Raw genomic sequence first — 19,496 nt, forward strand, 5'->3', positions numbered from 1 at the left:
TTTGTGGAACTTTTTCTATAGAAGAGGTTAGAACTGGCAGGAACCCACCCCTGGCATGAGCCTTAGGGACAGGATAAAGCTGTGGCTGGTAAGCATGTTTATTCCTCTATTCTTAACCTGTCTGAAGAATTGCATTCCACAATTCTGTTCAAGGTTACCTGGTGTCTTTTAAGGAAAAACTAGGATACAGTTATTCCTACACGCTGCTGTGGTATGATTGCAAGGAGTTTTGTTTGGGGGGGGGGAAACCACTCAGTGTAGACTCTACTTTGACAGGGCTAGCGAGGTGTCTTAAGGTCTTGAGGGATTATTTGGGATTCATTTGACTGATGAAGTTGGATAAGGTTCTCTTTCACATGAAATCTGCTACCTGCAATTAGAGTTTTGTCTTGCTAAGCTGATTCATGTGGCCAGGAAAAGTGTTTGGGGCTCGATTCAGGCTATGTTTAATGCTTCGCTAAGAGAAGAGAAGGTCTATTAATATTGAAAGAGATGGTTATTGTGCCCCTTCTAAAGAACCCCTCTCTTCAGTCTAACCAATTTGGACAACTATCAACTAATCCTTAATAAAGGTGGATTCCCACCTTTTTGGCCACATTGTGCATATTAGAGGTTTTGGAAACAAAAGCAAAAGCAGCTAATAAAACTGGATATTGGTGGCACATCTCTCTGAAACCACCTTCAAATGCTGGACCTTCAGAATCTTCAAAGGAGAAAGTGCGGGGGGGAGTTCATGAAATAAATAAACTCTTGAAGAACTTCTCAGGGGGTTCCCTGAAAGCTCTGCTTGAAAGTTCCACACTTTTTTTCTCTTTTGTGAAAAAAGTGGGGCAGTCAAAGCATAGAAAAGTATTTTCAAGCATTACCAGTGAGAAAACAGATATATATGTTTTATATAGAGTATATAGTAAATTATATAGTGTAATATAATTTCCAAAACAGCAGATTTGATGGTTTGGCGGGCCTCAATATTCCCCAAGGGGAAGCAGCGGCCTTAGCAGTTGATGCTGGGCTTGTCGATCAGAAAGTTGGCTGTTCAAGATCCAAGCACCACAGGACAGGGTGAGCGCCTGTTCTTGCCCCAGCTCCTGCCAACTTAGCAGTTCGAAAGTATGCAAATGCAAATAGATAAATAGGTACCATTTCGGCACGAACATAACAGCATTCTGTGCTTCTTGGTGTACAGTCATGCCAGCCACTTGACCATAGATGTATCTTCAGACAGTGCTGGCTCCCTCGGTTAGGAAACAGAGATGAGCACCTTTACTGTTTTTTTAACATTCCCTAAACTTAATGTTTGTGATGACAGTAACACTTAACTAGCATTATGGTTCCCAATTCTATTTATTTCCCTCTTCTCATCTAGTTGAGCCATAAACAGCAGCTCAAAAACTCTACTTCAATTTTAAATTAATTTAGTGTGTTAGATTTGAATCTTGAATTGTGCTCAGTTTTTACTATTTGGTAAAATAAGTCACCATAAATTGAAGCTTGTGTGAATATAAGAATGAAGCAGGTTCTTTACAGTTCTTTCAGTCTCACAGAGTGTTAACTTTAAATATTTCCTCTTAGGATGTTCCAGTAGTTTCTGATCAATCCATCTCTAGTAATCTCAGAAGAATGTTCTGAACTACATGTAGCTATTAAATTTTACAGATATACAACCATGGAGGATAACGAATTAGGAAGCAAATAATATAATTACCATATCATACGATTTTATTTTAGTCACAGCTATTACAAGTAGAGGTAAATAACTGTAAAATAAATGCAAAAACCCCAGGGAGCAACTTTAACATAACATGTGTAATAAGATAAGGCTGTTACACCATGAGATGAACGTTTATAGACATGCAAGCTACTGTACTAAATATTTCTACCACTTTCATATTTTTTTCCATACTAACCACTTCTATCTCTTTTTTCCCTTTTCTTGATCTCTTCTTTCCTGTGTCCCTTAAACTAATATTTTATAACCTGTTAAAAATAATAGTTAAATGGTTTAATGGTTTTAAACATTTAAAAATTGATAATTTTGCACTTGATTATATATTTTCCTAAATGAATGAAGTTGCATGCAAAGATTTACATTTTAACCATTTAAGCACAATTTTGGATAGCATGTAGTGCGATCTACAGCCAGTTTTGAACCAAATGCAATCCAATAAAGCACCTCCGCAATCCACCCAAAACTGGTTAAACATCCGCCACTTTTTATCTCCTTACCTATTTTAACCTTTTTGGTTAACTATCTTGCTTATAAACAATTCTTAGAAGCTTCAGCACTTGCAGATTATGTTCCAAACTGTTTTCTAGCCCAGTGGTTCTTAATCTGTGGTCCACGGGCCCCTGTGACACAATGTCACCACAGGGGGTTCACAAAGGCTTGAAGAAATGCTATGATTTAAATATTGAGTTAGCAATAGCAATAGCAATAGCACTTAGACTTATATTCTGCTTCATAGTGCTTTACAGCCCTCTCTTAGCAGTTTTAGAGTCAACATATTGCCCCCAACAATCTGGGTCCTCATTTTACCCAAATCAGAAGGTTGGAAGGCTGAGTCAACCTTGAGCCAATGAGATTTGAACTGCCGAACTGCAGCTAGCAGTCAGCTGAAGTAGCCTGCAGTACTGCACTCTAACCACTGCGCCACCTCAGATCTAGTTGCTGTAGTTCATGGCCATGGTTCTTGGTCACCAAAGATATTAAAAGGGGATCGTGGTGAAGAAAAGGTTGAGAGCCACTGTTCTAGACTATTTTCAGATAGCCAAGTAAAGTATTGACTTAATAGGATTTATGGTACTAAAAGCTAGATAGGTTCCAACATAAGCTGTATCTATCCTTTAAAATGTTTCTATGGTTTGCTGCTTTGTGCCCAGCAAAAGTATTAGTATGTGCTGAAGTAAAAGCAAACCAATCTAGTGCTTCTGACAGACTTCAAAATCGACAATTAGTTACACCAGAGACTGAAAAATGCTCGCAACCAATAGAATATATTGGGACCATGAATAATTTTTCAGAAAAATTAAAAGCTTTATTCATCATTTTAAAAAGAAAATAACCTTCTTTCATCTGTAAATGGATGTCATAAAAAACAGTTTATAAACTACTCAAAAACAACCTATACAGTAAAGTGATTGCATGATCCCTATACTTTCCCAGTCCAAAATTTAAGCACCAACACTTGTTACATCGGAGTAGAATGTGCAAATGACTCTTCAAAGATTACACAGTGCTTAAGACGAATCAAAACAAAGGTAAAGATTTGTTTTTCTTGCACTAAGCAAGCTATACACACACAATCTCACCTTTCCCACTCAACCAAGTTAACCAATACTGTCTGGAGGTGATGAAAGAAATCTGGTTCAGGAAAACTCAATTATGCCTTTTCTTTTGCAAGGAGCTGTGGCTGGGTCGATCCATATTTACACTTCATAGCCAAAAGTTTACAAGATGGCACTGCTTTTACTCAGGCCTGATATATTATACATTCCATAATAAGTGCATAAATGTGACCAAGTGGCTTTCAAGGAGAATCCCTTACAGTTCAATGTATCGCAGTAGCCCAATATATTTATGTGTGCTGAATACTGTCAATACTTTATTCTTTGTAATATACATTGTTGTTGTTGTCATGTCCAACTCATCGCGACCCCATGGACAATGTTCCTTCAGGCCTTCCTGTCCTCTACCACCCTCTGGAGTCCATTTAAACTCATGCCTACTGTTTCGGTGACTACATACACATACATACATACATACATACATACATACATACATACATACATACATACATACATTGTAATGGGCTATGAGACTAACCCTGGGAGGCAGGAGGAAGACTACAGTTTAGACAACAGTTTGGTAAACAAATCCTGAGTCCAAAGAAATGGTGAGGATGGCAAAACGTATTCTCAATTTGATGGGAACTTTCTATGAGATTGCAGAAGAACTGTTATTTGTTATAATTATTTGTTAAAAATCTTATCCTTGTAATAGGCGGCAAATGTCCATTACTATGGTAATAGGCGGCAAATGTCAGTCCTTCAAGAGAGTTCAGACAGGAATCATGAATACCAACTAATACTACCTTTATAGTAAGAGTACAGTAATGACAGTACTTCTGAATGGGCATGTTTTTCAACATTGGCGATCTTGGGACTTCATCTCCCAACATTCCCCATTCAGTAGGATGAACAGTGATATAAACCATGCATTATATAAAATGTTTCAGAATCAAAGTCAGAAGGTGACTTGCATGCATGTTGCATCTACTGACAATCCTTAAAGAAGTTGCACCTTTTCTTGGGTTTCTAGAGTAGCCGCACAATTTCTAGAAAAATGTACACTTGATCTGAAGTGGTGATCACAGTGCAACCAGCTGTTTCATAGCCCTGAAAATTCCTGGTTCATTACTATAGGAGCCAGTCATAAAAGCCTCAGATTCTCACATTCCAAGTTGCAAAACCTAGGCCTTTTTTGAGTTTAAACAGAATCCCAATACAAAAACCCTCCAAACTTGCTTCTTGTCGCCACAGTTGGCATGAAAAAAGAAGCGAAGCAAAAGTTTCTTGTGGATCATGATGAACTATTTTATTTGGTCATTGGTCACTTCCAGCTCTTTGTGACATGGTTTACATTATTTGTCTAGGATTGTTTCTTTGTATCTGTTCTTTGTAAGTAAGTTCACATTTGTGCCTTCAGCAAGAGTGTGTAATCACCTTGGTCTTCCCTTTTTCTTTGTCGTCTTTGGTGGTTTTTTTAAAGAATTTTACTTTTCAAGCATTCTGTGAATCTCATTTTTGCATGCAAGAGCAAATTCCTAAACATTTTCTGTGGTGTCATTATTAGTGCTTTTGATGAACATATTTTTACTTCTTCTAGCATTAAATTATTTGCTCTTCTTACACTCTAACATATTCTCAGCTATTTTTCCCATTTGAAATATCAAAGAGTGTAACATGAATGCATTTTTTTCTTTCATTACCAATACAAGATTCCTTAAGTTGCATTTAATTTTATTTTCCAGAATGACTTTAAATTAATGACCAGACTTTATATATAGCATACATTTTAGGACTGCCTTTTATGCATCTTTATCATTTGCACCAAATACACAATAATAGACTTATTTATTGTTGCATCTTATTGACAAGTTTAAAATGAAGGATGGTCTTACTTTGCCTACTCATTTCTCAAACATGGATTTCAGTTTTAAAATTACAGGTTTCACTTCAAGCTCTCCTTTGTTTTTCATTTGCTCTTTAAAGCAGCAACTGCTGAAAATCTGAGTCACACGTATGATGTTGCAAAGGAAATTAGTACTTTCATTATTTTCTTGCTTAATTATTTGTATTCAGCTTGCACTTTAATCAAGATTTCAGGAACAAGCAGCATTTGGAACTTGATTCTGAGAAAGATGTCAAAACAGAAATCAGTTAATAATTGTTCTTCAGGAGTCAGCATATCTCTTTACAGTTCAACAAAGGTTCTCTAATCCAGTTATGCTTTACATTTGTATATCAGGAAAATATTTCTTAAAATGGAATTTCACTGAAAAAGATGATTTAAGCTATAGTTCTTCATACTGTCACTATTTTGTATTGCTACTTTCAACAGAGCATTATACACAGTGAAATATTTCCAGAAATTTACTTATTTTCCTATGACACAACTTATGTTTTTTAATTAAAGAATTTCAATTGTCATTGAATTGAAGAATATATTATTGTTCACATTTTATTACCTGGCACGAAGAGTAATCAGTTTCATCTGAACTTACATATTTTGAAATGTTTGAAATCTTTCTTGGAATTTTTAAAGTATATTTTTACGTATTTTGCTCAGAACCTAAACTATATTTGATTATTGTGTGCTCTCTTATTTAAATGAATATCAAGATGAAATCCAAGTATACCCTCCTTCCTCTTTCCCATTAATCTAGCATTAGAACTTGTCACTTGTATAATTTAATTTTCGGAACCGGACAGTATAGCATACAAATATTTTGTACCTATAGTGTATATAAGGTTTTATAGGAATTTCTATTCCTAATCTCATTTAGTTAATGCTCAAGTCTGTTACCTTGTCTAAACTAGAAGAAAATTTGCCAATATAATAAAGTTTCATTAGTAATTTTGATAAATAAAGGATTGTCTTTATTTTATATTCTTATTTTTTCATTGATCTTGGTATAGGGATTTTCAGAAAGTTTCTCAAATTCAGACATCTACTTTGATGCACATGAAAGGTAAACTAAATAGAGTTCCTCTGAATATTTGGAGAAAGAAATACATTATAACTTTATATTTTTATTCAAAAAGGTATTGAAGGTATTAAAGAATAAATATGACTAATTTTCTCAAATAGAAACAGAAATAAAATAAATGGGGGAACAGAATAAAACTTGTAAAATATCATACTATTTGATTAAAATTACACATTTAAAAAAACCCTAAACAATACAGCCTAACTACAAACACAAACCTATGAAGTCACCCAGACAATTTTTCAAGCCTAAGGCAAGACTAGAACTCGAAATCTCTTGGTTTCCAGCCAGAGGGCAAGGACAGCCACAAAAAAATTACAGTATATCATTTTAAAGATGTACCCTGGAGCATGCCCGGTTTATTAGACCTATCAGGACAGTGGATAGAAGTGGAGAAAGCTGGTCCAGCAAACCCTGAGTTTTTGAAAGCTATCTAGATGATAATCAGAACAATGGAAGCCAACTGGCAGCTTACAGAGCAGACATGTTACCAAGTAAATTGTGCCCACAAACACCTACACTGTTACATCTTGAACCAGATGTAGCTTACAAGTTATTTGCACAAATGCAAAATAACCGAGGCACAAAACTTCTCAATTCAGGAAAATATATAATTGGTGAACACACTGAATCTTTGCAAAAGTCCTCCTGGAGTCTGCCACCTGCTATTTAAGCAAAAGTCATAAGTACAGGAAGAGCTTCAAATTACATATGAGTTCCATCTGGGAAAATCCAATCCTATCAAGAATTAAAATGAAACATTCCCTGAAAACTGAAGACCCAGGAACCAACAACTATTCAATCTTCCTATGGTTGAATCTGAATCTGTTCCTGTCTGAGGAATAGTAATTCTGACACTAGGAATAATCTGAGGCTTACTCCTAGCACCAGCAGAATGGTAACTATGTGCTTCCACCTTAACAAAGTTGCATGTGAAGCTCTAAAGGTCTACTTAAACAACTTACTTCCATATAACCCCACTGGAAGTACCTTGTAGTAAAATTGGACCAGACTCTCACCTATAAGATAAATCTAGTGAATATGGTGGCAAAAATAATGTTAGAAATAACATACTCCAGAAATTATGCAGAACTAAATGGGGAACTTTAGCTGCCACTTTCAGGTCATCAGCACTAGAGCTGGTCTACTCCGCAGCAAAATATGCCACTGTATGACTTAAGAGCTGCCATACTAGATGCCAGAGTCAGTGACATCATGGGGATCATAAGTGAATGGAATATAATAGAAGAGAGGAGAGAGGAGAGAGGAGAGGGTAGAGAGGAGAGGGGAGAGGGGAGAGGGAAGGGGGAGAGGAGAGGAGAGGAGAGGAGAGGAAAGGAAAGGAAAGGAAAGGAAATAATAGAATACAAAACAAGAGAGTTGGAAGGGACCTTGGAGGTCATCCAGTTCAACACCACATTTCAAGCAAGGGACCCTACCATTTCAGACAAAGCTGTCCAGTCTCTTCTTGAAAGCCTCCAGTGATGGGGCACCTACTATAGAAGACAAGCAATTCCACTGGTTGATTGTTCTCACTGTCAGGAAATTTCTCCTTAGTTCTAAGCCGATTCTCGCCTTGATTATTTTCCAGCCCTTGTTTCTTGCCTTGCCTTCTGGTGCTTTGGAAAATAGTTTGACCCCCTCATCTTTGTGGCAGCCCAACTATTGGAACACTGCTATCATATCTCAGCTAGTCCTTCTTTTCACTAAACTAGACATACCCAATTTCTGCAACTGTTCTTCATGTTTTAGACACAAGCCCTCTAATCATCTTTGTTGCTCTTCTCTGCACACTTTTCCAGAGTCTTAATGTCTTTTTTTATATTGTGGTGACCAGAACTGGATGCAGTATTCCAAGTGTGGTCTTACTAAGGCTTTCTAAAGCAGTACTAGAATCTCATGTGATCTTGATTCTATCCCTCTATTAATGCAGAGAAGAATTGGATTGGCTTTTTTGGCAGCTGCAGCACACTGCTGGCTCCTTTCTAAGCAACTGTCCACCTGGACTCCAAGATCCCTCTCACAGTTACTGGCATCAAGCCAAATTTCACCTAGTCTGTATCTGTACAGTTGGTTTGTCTTGCCTATATATAATACCTTACAAAGGCAACATGCAGTAGTGAGAGAATACAGAAAAATTATGAACAACTCACTTTTACCAGTACACACCAACTCTCCTCATTTATCAAATCCAGGTTCAAATCCAGGAAGCTTCCACTGGCACTTGCACAACATATACTCAACAACTTTGACATCAATTCGATTCAATTCAATTTATTACAGTCATAGACTAAACTAGAGACCAGAACAAATAAAAACAGTAAATATGCAATTTAAAATTCCAGTATAAAATAATATAATAGTTAAAATCTATAATAAAATCTAGTCTGTCAATTATGCATGGTCTAACTATACTATAATTACAATCCATGCTTTTCTTTTCCTTTTAGTATTAAACTGACTATGAGCCACACAGTTTATGGATTATAAATTTAGTATAGTTAGACCATGTATAATTGACAGACTGGGCATCAATTCCCAATGGAAAGCCAAATGGGTTGCTGAACATCCAGACATAGGAAGACATAAATGACCCCACAAAAAGGTACCAGGATTTGAACTACCATGCCAGGAATGGACAATCTGAATAGGATTCACACCTCACATGTCATATGTTAGGACTCACTGTATAAACGGGGCATAATACAGCTGTGAGAACCCATGTCAAACTGTAGAACACATTGTGACCAACTGTAACCTGACAGCATATACAGGCCCAATATTTTTTTCATATAAATGATGCTGTGTATCAGTGATTAGATGGCCTAGACATTGATATCTGAATACAGATATCCTTCTACACAGCATATTTTATGTTTTTTTTAATCTAGGTAAAATATTACTATGACCAATCCATGTATGATATGCCATACACTAAATAAATGAACGTTCCTTTTTATTCACATATTAACAACCTCCAGACAATCAGATTCTCAATAGCATCACTTGGTTGGCTAGAGGTCAAAATACATAAGATACAAGATACAGTGTCTGCAAGCTGATAATGCCTGAGCTCATGCCAATAGATTATCTTAACCAGAAGCCTTATATAGATATTAAATAGGAACTGGGAGTATTGAACTCTGAAAAACGATAAAAAGGGGTCTTGGGGTCCACCTCTTCTCTCTTACCCACTGAAAATAACCTCAAAAAAGGAGAACCATGGAAATATTGTGCCCTTGCTTTCAATCCAAGAAGTTGGAAGGGGATACCATAATTGATTATATCAAAGATTAACTAGTGATCAAGCAGGAATAAGAGAGTTACACCACCTCCATACTGGTCATCTGGTCACCACAAGCACAGTTAATACTATCTCTGTACTGTACAAGGCCTGAATCCTGACTGAAAATGCTCCAGATAATCTGCTTCTTCCAGAGCCCTTTAATTTACAGGCCTATCGTCTTCTCTACAATATTTCCCAAATATTGCTGTCCTTCTATTTTAGGTAAATTGTATTACTTTGCAATTATTTAAATATCTTAAACATGTTGTTTGCAATTAACCTATTAAGATCAATTATCCCATTTATTATGCATATACCACCCCAAAAAGTTTCACCTGCAATTTTAAATAGAGGGGTTCTTTTCAGTTTTGAAATCTATAATTAGAACCAAGTACTTGCAAGAGTTTCAAGGATGACAGATAATAACTTATAGATCATTAATCAGATCCAAAAAAATGATGTAAGTTGAAATCTGAAAAATGTATAACAGCATTATCACATGTAAGCTGAACCTTTAAGAAAGATGTTTAAGTGTCTGACCATTTCTCAAGAAATTTACCATTAATTTGTCAAATTGTTTACAATATCTTAAGTGGAATTAACAAATAAAACATGTTTGTTTTTATACATTTATTCTCTTCAACTTGAAATATTCTTCTAGATTAAACAGGGCATTTCCTTAGAAATGATTGTTCCCAAAACAGTAAACAAAGCCAAAAGAATAATCATAAAAATATCTTTAGAAAGAAAAATCTACATCTGATTTTCAGCAACAGATTGCTGATACATGATCTTTGTCAGAATTTAAATTAGGATGGACAAGGAAGTATTTTAAAAATATAATAAAATATTCTGGATTACTGCTTATAATATGGTTTTCCCAGATCCTTTTTTATTATAATTATTCATTATATTACATTATTCATTATAATACATTGTATTAGTTCTATTTTATTCATTTATGTATTTATTTTATTAGGCTTATAGGCCTCTTCAATTATAAACTTTGGAGCAGCATACCTCCCACCTTAAATCAAATCAAAAAATATAGTAAAAACAGACTATCATAATTAACATATAAAGAACACTAGAAATAATCAATTAATCAATTCAATCAAAACCAAAAAGAAACCTGCTATTGCTAGAGTTAACAAATGTGCATATTTAAATTAACTTCTCTATTATTTATCTCACACTGAAAAATTCATTGTATATACTACCACAATCAAACACAGTCACTTAGATTAATTATTGGGTATTTCAATGAATATGTTTTCTTCATGTTATTGTTGTATGATCTCTAGTCTTCAGCATTTGTGAACTATTTTTAACCAATGAGGAATAAAACCAGTCTTTCTGTACAACCTGGGAAGAATGTTTCAATCCAAAGAATATCAGATCAGCCTTATTTTAAAAAGATATAAATCTTTGTGGAAAATATAAAAGATCAACATATACAGTATCATCAATACTGAAGAAACAACATGTTAGCACATATATCAGAATCTGATTAACATAACAAGATTAACTTTCTCTTTGTGTAAAATAGATCCTGAAAAACAATTCAACTGTATTAACCTGTCATTTTAATCCCTTACTTCTATAAAAAAAATACATCTGGTTAATTAATTATTTAAAGACAAATTTCACCAAGTGAATACAACAAATGCTTTAGAGCAAGAGCATCACTGAGATGTGTTTCTGAAAATCATTTTAGAACCAAACTATGCAAAAATATTTAAAACATCAGAAACAGACTTTACAGATTTCAGTGTAGCCAATAAAGAACAAATAGAAGAGAAGTGATTACTATTCATTAAGAACCCAGTTAAAAATTACAAAGGACAGATTGTATCTGCCTGACCCTGGCTGTTTGGAAGACTGCTCAGACTGTTCCTTGTTCACCTCTACAAAAGGTTTCCTATACCCCCCCCCCCCAAAAAAAATAGGACCGTTCAGAGCGATAACATGCAACGGAGCTTTCCCCAGATCACTTTTGGAATCAACTTGATTAATTAAAGTATGTATGAATGTATGGATGTATGTCCCAGTGTATCTGTACCAACAATAGCACTGATTTCAGTAATACATGCTGTTAAATAAAGTGTAAGTGAGATTATACTCATTATGATAGAAATCTAAACTTCCATAACTCTACCTAAACATACTTCTTCTCTTCTGCATTATTTTATCCGATTCAGCTGCCATACATCACGTCCTTTCATGTATGTTATCACCACAAGAACAGAGGAACAGCGGCGATGTTTTAGCCAGCACTAACCTCAAGACCAAGCCGGAAAAACCAGGTACAGATAAGCCTCTCCCGAGCAATTTATACAGTGCACTCCTTCCTCCCTCTGCAGGAACCTGTGCATATACCGTAGTACCATTCTGCCTTGCAGTCTAATGCAGCTTCAGATCCCATCCGCCACACCCAGAACGCCTGTTTCCAGATTGGATTTGTAGTCCCCAAAAGCCAGACAGTAGAACAGAGCAGTTGCAAACCGTCAGGCAAGAGAAGACCCACGGAGACAGGCGTCCCATCTGCCGGGTTCATATGCACGTCAATCCACCCGCTCCCTCCAGACCGCTCTTGGCGCAGCAAATGCAGCCTTGTCTCCGGTGGGCCGGAGAAGGACCGGCGCTCCGGTCTCCAGCGCCTTAAGCTGCTCTGCAGAGAGAACGCCTGCCTGCTTGCCTGCTCCCGCCCCGCTGTGGCGGGCGATATATTCCCTAAGTAGGTAGCAGCCAACCGCCCGCTAGCCGCCTCACCGTTGACGACACGAAGAGTCGCTCCAGATGCCTGTATCGCCACTGTTGCCAAGCGCTGCCCCGGCACAGAGAGGCCGCCGCCGCCGCCATCATGCTCGGCCGCGATTCTGTCTTCGGTGCCTAGGCCGCCCTTTCACCTCGCGCTCCCTCGACCAATCAGACGCTCCCCTTCCTGGCGGCGCCCACACGCCCACGCCCCGCCCCTTCGGCTCGCGCCTTGTCTGAGAGAGGCGGCGGAGGCGGGCAGGCTTTTCCGCGGACAAGCCTCGGGCGCGTGGAGGCGGCGGCCCGCGTAGGGCTGCGGTGACCTTGGTTGGTGAGAAGTCACGAGAAGAGCCCCGTGGTCAGTCAGTGTACTGTGCAGCTGGGCCTAAAATCCACAGGTAGGGATGGATGGAAACCCTAAGGCAAGGGTCACCAACCTTTCGGACCTCAGGGACCACTAAATTCATAATTTTAAATCCCACGGACCACTCATATGATTTTTTTAAAGTTAAATAATATTGTGGAAAGTTATCACCCAGCCCTCCCTCAGAAAAATGAAATATCCTATGAAATATTGAAAAGGCAGAATATTATATTTCTCTAGATGTGAAAAGGAAGAAAAATGTTTTATAAAGAGAGAATAGCTCCCTGTAGCTTCCTGCCTCCACCCACTTTGTCAATGGGCCATTAAGAAGGCCAAGCCAGTCCCTTTACATAATAAAGAGTTCTCCCCTTCAGCTCCAGGGGGATGGGATTAAGGCATGATAATATTGGCCCTTAACTCAACCAAACCTGGATTCAAAACGCAGCCTAGAGAGTTGCCCCTGCATGGCTCCATGGGAGTCTGGCAACCAATCAGAATTCAAGATCAAAGGCTAGAGAGGGCATAAAACCAGGGACTCAGCTTCTCTTCCTGGCTTCTCTTTTCTCCACCAACATTGAAGCATGTGATCACCTTTTCTGTTCAGGTCTCAAGCCATGTGGTCCTGTCCACCATTAAAACCATCTTTCCAAGCAGCCTCCATGTCTCCAGTGTCTTTTTCCCCACTTGGAGCCGAACCCAGAAGGACATTTCTTTCAACAGTATTTAGTGCAATATTTAAAAAATGCAAATAATTTTTCTGCACACCACCAAAATTTTCTCACGGACCAGAAGTGGTCTACGGACCACTGGTTGGTAACCACTGCCCTAAGGGATGGAAATGCCATTCCCTTGACTTTAGAAATGTGGAGTGGGCGGTTAGAAATCTAGGTACCATGAGGGATGAGGAAGATTGTAGGTGGAGGTTTTTAAAAGAAACAACTGTCTAAAATGGTACAGGGTCCCTGATTGAGCAGGAGTTGGGTTCTAGTCCTGGGTTGGACTAGAAGACCTCTAAGGTCCCTTCCAGCTCTGTTTGGATGGACGGAACTGATTGAGATGCTTTCCCTGCGACACTGTGTGTTGAAAAATAACTTTGCGCCCAAGTATGTTGGCTTGTTCCAGAGGTGGTATTCAGCAGGTTCTGACCAGTTCTGGAGAACCGGTAGCGGAAATTTTGAGTAGTTTGGAGAACCAGTAAATACCACCTAGCCTGGCTAGGTGGATCAATGACTAAGACTCTGAAGTTGTCGATCAGAAAGATCGGCAGTTCGGCGGTTCAAACTTCTAGTATAGGTCTCCTGCGTGAGCAAAGGGTTGGACTAGATGACCTCCAAGGTCCCTTCCAACTCTGTTACTGTTAACTGACTGGTCCTGCTCCCATCTATTCTCTGCCTCCCGAGTCCCAGCTGATAGGGAGGAAATGGAGATTTTACAGTATCCTTCCCCTGCCATGCCTACCAAGCCACGCCCACAGAACCGGTAGTAAAAGATTTTGCATCCCACCACTGGCTTGTTCTTGATCTGATGCCCTTCGAGGAAATTTCTTGGTAAGAGGATCAAAAGTCATTGGATGTGTTTAAAGAATCAGGTTTTTAAACACAGCTTGATCCAATACAGCTCTCTGTCAATGATACATGGTACAAAATGAAAGTGGCAATTGGTCAGTGGTTTTTTAAAGGCAGCAATCTTAATGACATACATGCTTTTTATTATTAATTTGAGTTACAGGTAATCCTCGACTTACAACAATTCATTTAGTGACCATTCAAAGTTACAACGGCCCTGAAAAAGTGTCTTACAACCGTTTTTCACACTTACCACTGTTGCCGCATCCCCGTGGTCACATGATCAAAATGCAGATGCTTGGCAACTGACTTATATTTATGATAGTTGCAATGTCCCGGGGTCATGTGATCACCTTTTGTGACCTGATAAGCAAAATGAATGGGGAAGCCAGATTCACTTAATAACCGTATTACTCATGTAATAACTGCAGTAATTCAATTAACTATGGGGGGGGGAGCTGTAACATGGAGCAAAATATACTTAACAAATGTTTCACTTAGCAACAGACATTTTGGGCTGAATTGTAGTCATACGTTGAGGACCACTTGTATTTATTTATGTGTCTTGACTATCTTTCATGACTCTGGGTCTCTTAACAGAGTTAAAAACATGAAAACAATGTAAAAATAACCAAAATTTAACAACACAAGGTCATTAAAACAATGATTAAGACTGTAAAAGATCATAATCTACAATCACTCTCAGGAAGAGTGCAGCCATTCTGTAGGCTACCAAATTGCCAGGCCAGATGGCAAAGCCATGTCTTTAGACCCTTCCAGAAGGCCAGTCAGTTGGTTCATGCACACTAAACTGAGAGGGAATTTATTTGGTCTTCTTGTAGAGCCATTGCGATTTGTAAATCACAGTTTACAAATTTAGGGCATTCTACAAATCCAGCAGAATGTCTTTAAAGCTTGCCAATTTTTGACCAGTATATCATAAGATGAGTCTTACAGGCAGTAAAAGCAAATTTCTAAGCCTTTCTTCCAGTGCAAATATTAAAAGTTAGAATGTATTCACAGTGGCCATATTGAAGAGAATAAACATGACATGCTTCTTTGGCATGAATAATCATTAAAAACAAAGAAAAAATCACAGAACATGTGAAAAGTTCAGTGCCTATACAATCCATAATAAGCAAGAGAAAAAAGGGGATGGAAACACTGCTCAGCATATGGATCAAACAACATCAGCAATACATGCCAACTTAACCTAATGCTGATCCAGGAGAAGGCTACAAGTTTGTTTCATGACTTGAAACAGAAGGTTGGGGAACGTGTGGCAAGAACATTCTCCTCACAAGTAACGGATGGTTCCTGCATTTCAAACTTCATGGGAATATGCACAATGTGAAAGTGATTGGAGATGTGATGAGTGCAGAACAAAGATGCAGCAGCCCAGGAGTTCCTGGAAACCTTCAAGGAGATCATTGAGGGTGGTGGTTATTTGCCAGCAAATATTTAGTATGGATAAAATAGCACTTTATGGGAAGAAAAGGCCAGACAGAACCTATATCAGCAAGAAGACAATGCCAGACTTCAAAACTGTGAAGGGCAAGCTGTGGTATTAGGCATCAGTGTTTCTAGTAATCTGAGTCTAAAACTGTTGCTAGTCCAGTCCAAGAAACAAGCTCTTATCTGAAAGAGCTCACTTCTTGTGTTAAAAGCTAACAAGAAAGCTTGGGTGACCCCTCTCATTTTGGAGACTGTTTTTTCTGCCATTTCATCCCAGACGTAGAGAGGTATTGCTGTGAGTGAAACATAATGCCCCAGGTTATCCACCTTACCCAGAAAATTTCCACCCAAATATGAAGGTTGCCCATCTGTCTCCAAACATTGTCTCCTTCCTGCAGCCTATATCGTAATTTATGAGGAAGGAAGGAAGGAAGGCCACTACCAAGGTTCACTGGACCACTTCATCAGGAAGGTGGGGAAATGTGCTATATAGGTTCTGGAGAATGAGCCAACCCCATCAACTCTCGGGTTTTATTCCAGTGCTGCTGCTTATATAAGGTAAAAGCTCTGCTGCTCATATTTTTTACACTAGTTTGGATTTGTAGACAAAACAGACTTGCAACAGCCTCTGTTGCAGGAAACGTTTGTAACAACATGACCTGATTATTTTTTTAAAAATCCCAAAGTCCCACATTTCTATGCATATTTCCTATATTTCACAGAAGACTGTATGTATTAGAGAAAAATGGTTCACGTGAGATGGAAAGGTTTGGTTAGCATCTAGATTTACTTTTTAAGGATATAAATATTTCATTAAACTAGGGACAGAACATTCTAGTGAATTCTGGAATATTCTGTTTTTCACCTGTTTGTGCCATTCTGAAAGAGTTCAATATTTCCTCTGGAACTGTTCCATAGATGTGATGTATGGAAAAAAAATGACCTAAACCATCTTTGGACTATCTTGCACAATTTCAATTTGAGGATTTATTTCCAGAAACCAGCAAATCCCTTCCAGAATGTCATAATTTGTGAGGGGATATAACAGTGATGGCTAACCTTTTCCTATCAGAATGCCCAAAGCACGGGTGTGCCTGAACCTCCAAAATGCAATGCATGTGACCCCCCCACACTGCACACGGCCCGCCCCCCATGCATGCGCAACAGAGACCTGAAGACCAGCTGGTCGGCGGGAGGTGCACAACGGCTCACATGCCATCAGAGAGGATGCTACATGCCACCTCTGGCACGCCTGCCATTGGTTCGCCATTATGGGGATATAACATTTAGAAAGCTCTAAAGTCCTCCTGGACATTTTATTCTGGAACCATTAAAATCTGTATATCTTAATTACTGCTGCTTGATAGAAGATTTTTAGTAGCAGGTATATTTAGTTGTTTAAAGAAAACCTCTCCTCTTCACTGTCTTTCTATTTCACTATCTTCCTTTCTAAGGCAGTATTATTTATTACAAATGGTTTTATGCATTCACGCTCAGACCTTGTTTATTTCAGTATTACTGCTCCCATACAGTTTGATAATGAACAGAAACAGACTACAATATATAAAAATTATATTTAATCAAAGTGACATTCAACAGTATTGAGGTGGGGGAATTGCATGCCTCAAGGAACCATTGTTCCCCTCATTTGCATTCTCGAATCACCCAAGTATTACATTAAGAACACCTACCTTTTAGAACAGAAAATTGCTTAAGAACAATGCTCCAAAAGCCAATTAGATGTAGATTACACCGGTGCTTTAGACACCTCAAGGATAAGATGTGAAAACTCAAAATGTCTCACATGGCTGACCTTGATAAATTTCCCCACCTGCCAGATTATTTGCAGTCATACCCACATCTGGATACCCATGCACTAAATGGAAGAGCGCTGGGTTGGCTGCTAAGGAAAAATAACAAAAGAAAATATCCCATGTCTGCACAAGCTCTGATCTTTATTTTACGCACTGAAAGTAAAGTGCTTTTTCCATAGTAAATAGATTTCAGAGTCACTTAAAGGTTAATGCCTGCAATGCAAACAGCAATCAAGCAGTAAGCCACTTTCTCAGCACGTGGTATCCTGAGCTTATGTTATGTCAATATTTTTTAAAGGGCAAGCAGACTGACCCCATGGAATTGTACTCTAGTTAACCTACTATCAAGTCCTATCAAGGGCAAAAATAATAGAAAGATAAATGTAAGCCTAAAAAAAGAGAAAGGAATACCTATGATGAATGAGAAAAAAATATTTTAACTGACACACTCTAAAACAGTAATCAACCAAGGACAACTCTTCCAATTTTCCAGTTTATTCTGTACATTTTAATATATAAAGGCATGTATAGAAAAATTTGAAAGGGGAAGTTTATGAGCAGAATAGCAACTTTCCTGAAGTTAATTATGAAGCAGATTATTTCCTGTCAATCCCCTATTCACGTTTCTCCCTTCCATCAAAGTAATTGTTTCTCTTCCTCTTATAACTTGTTATTTTATTCCTGAATTATCCTTTGGATGCAAGACATGATTTGAATCTATTCCAAATTCAACTGGTTTAGCAGGAACAAGATAGCTGTTTCCCAACTAGTGAAAACCATATGATCTTGAAGAGAGCAGTAAAATATCTATTAATTCAAGTGACAAGGAAAAAGTCTGAAACTTAAACCCTGAAGCACTGAGTTATTTTTAGGTTCTCTTTGCTGTATATTATTATAGGCAGATGCTGTATACAGTAATAATTGGCTTCATTCTTGTCTGCAATATCTACACTAACCAAATCATGTGTGAATCTATCATTGAGTAAGCCAATTCTGAGAATAAAGGGTTGAGAGTCTAGGGAGCCTAGGTTTACCATAGCTAGGATTTGCTAACATAACAAAACCTATTCTCACCACTTGAGGAGCTACTGACCTCTGCTACTTCCAAGTTCATCCCTAACAATCCCATAAGGCAGGAGGTTGCCTGGGAACCTTCTGATTATTTTGAGAAATAAATCTCAAGATCTCAATTCATTTGAAGACATACAGGTAGTCCTTGATTTACAACTATACTTAGCCCAAAATTTCTGAATGTTAAGTGAGACAGTTGTTAAGTGAGTTTTGCCCCAATTTTATGATCTTTATTGCAACAGGTATTAAGTGAATCACTGCACTGGCTAAATTAGTAACAAGGTTGCAAATTGAATCTGGATTTCCCATTGACTTTGCTTGCCAAAAAAGTCACAAAGAAAAGGTCACGTGGCCCTGGGACACTGCAACCGTCATATGCATCTGAATTTTGATCATGTGACTGTGGGGATGCTGCATTTTTCATAAGTGCGAAAAATGGTCGTAAGTCACTTTTTCAGTGTCATAATTTCAAATGATCACTAAGCGACTCTTGTAAGTCAAGGACAACCTATATTTTTGAATTACACAAAACTGAACTTTAAACCATAGTTTTATTTTACTGTAGATTACAATCCCTTGTGAGATAACAAGCATGTTTTAGGAAATTGTAGGCACCACAGCCAGCATTAGAGCATGTTCATCATTCTGAGCCACAGGCCAATTTTACCACCCTGCTTGTAGAAAGAGTGCTAAGTTCCTTTAGCATATATAGCTGATTTTTCCTCAGCTGTGCTGGACTAAAAATGGCCTCAGTAACAACACACAGAATTTTTTTTTTACAGAGGATAAGTCCAGCTTCATTAGAGAATATGCATGGGAATATACAGTATATATACCTTTTCCAACCCATCTTATCCATCCCTGCCTTGGCCCTTTTCCATTTAACCCCCATGATGTGATAGGGCATATTTTCAT

The 19,496-nt window shown here is 38.0% G+C and overlaps 1 protein-coding gene and 1 long non-coding RNA gene across 3 annotated transcripts in view; both read right to left on the minus strand.

The window, feature by feature from the left end:
* The window catches only part of PCCA (propionyl-CoA carboxylase subunit alpha), a 264,528-nt gene that overhangs the window by 223,478 nt on the left and 21,554 nt on the right, over window positions 1-19,496 (minus strand). Inside the window, exon 1 of one of the 2 annotated variants that reach the window (XM_087726870.1) lies at window positions 12,328-12,473. The exons of the other annotated variant lie outside the window; for it this stretch is intronic. Within the exon in view, the coding sequence (XP_087582996.1) occupies window positions 12,328-12,420 (93 nt within the window). The 5' untranslated portion in view covers window positions 12,421-12,473. Of the gene's footprint in view, window positions 1-12,327; window positions 12,474-19,496 lie in introns of those variants that run through there. 2 annotated transcript variants of the gene reach the window in all.
* On the minus strand, window positions 5,007-12,222 carry LOC148043272 (uncharacterized). Its single transcript, XR_015698245.1, has 3 exons — window positions 11,837-12,222; window positions 8,423-8,564; window positions 5,007-5,411 (listed from the first exon to the last, which is right to left on the minus strand). It is a non-coding gene; the product is annotated as an uncharacterized LOC148043272 (long non-coding RNA).

This window comes from Thamnophis sirtalis, unplaced genomic scaffold (assembly GCF_051295495.1).
Source record: "Thamnophis sirtalis isolate CommonGarterSnake01/CBP01778 unplaced genomic scaffold, rThaSir2_p1.2 scaffold_12, whole genome shotgun sequence".
In the NCBI taxonomy this organism is placed as follows: domain Eukaryota; kingdom Metazoa; phylum Chordata; class Lepidosauria; order Squamata; family Natricidae; genus Thamnophis; species Thamnophis sirtalis.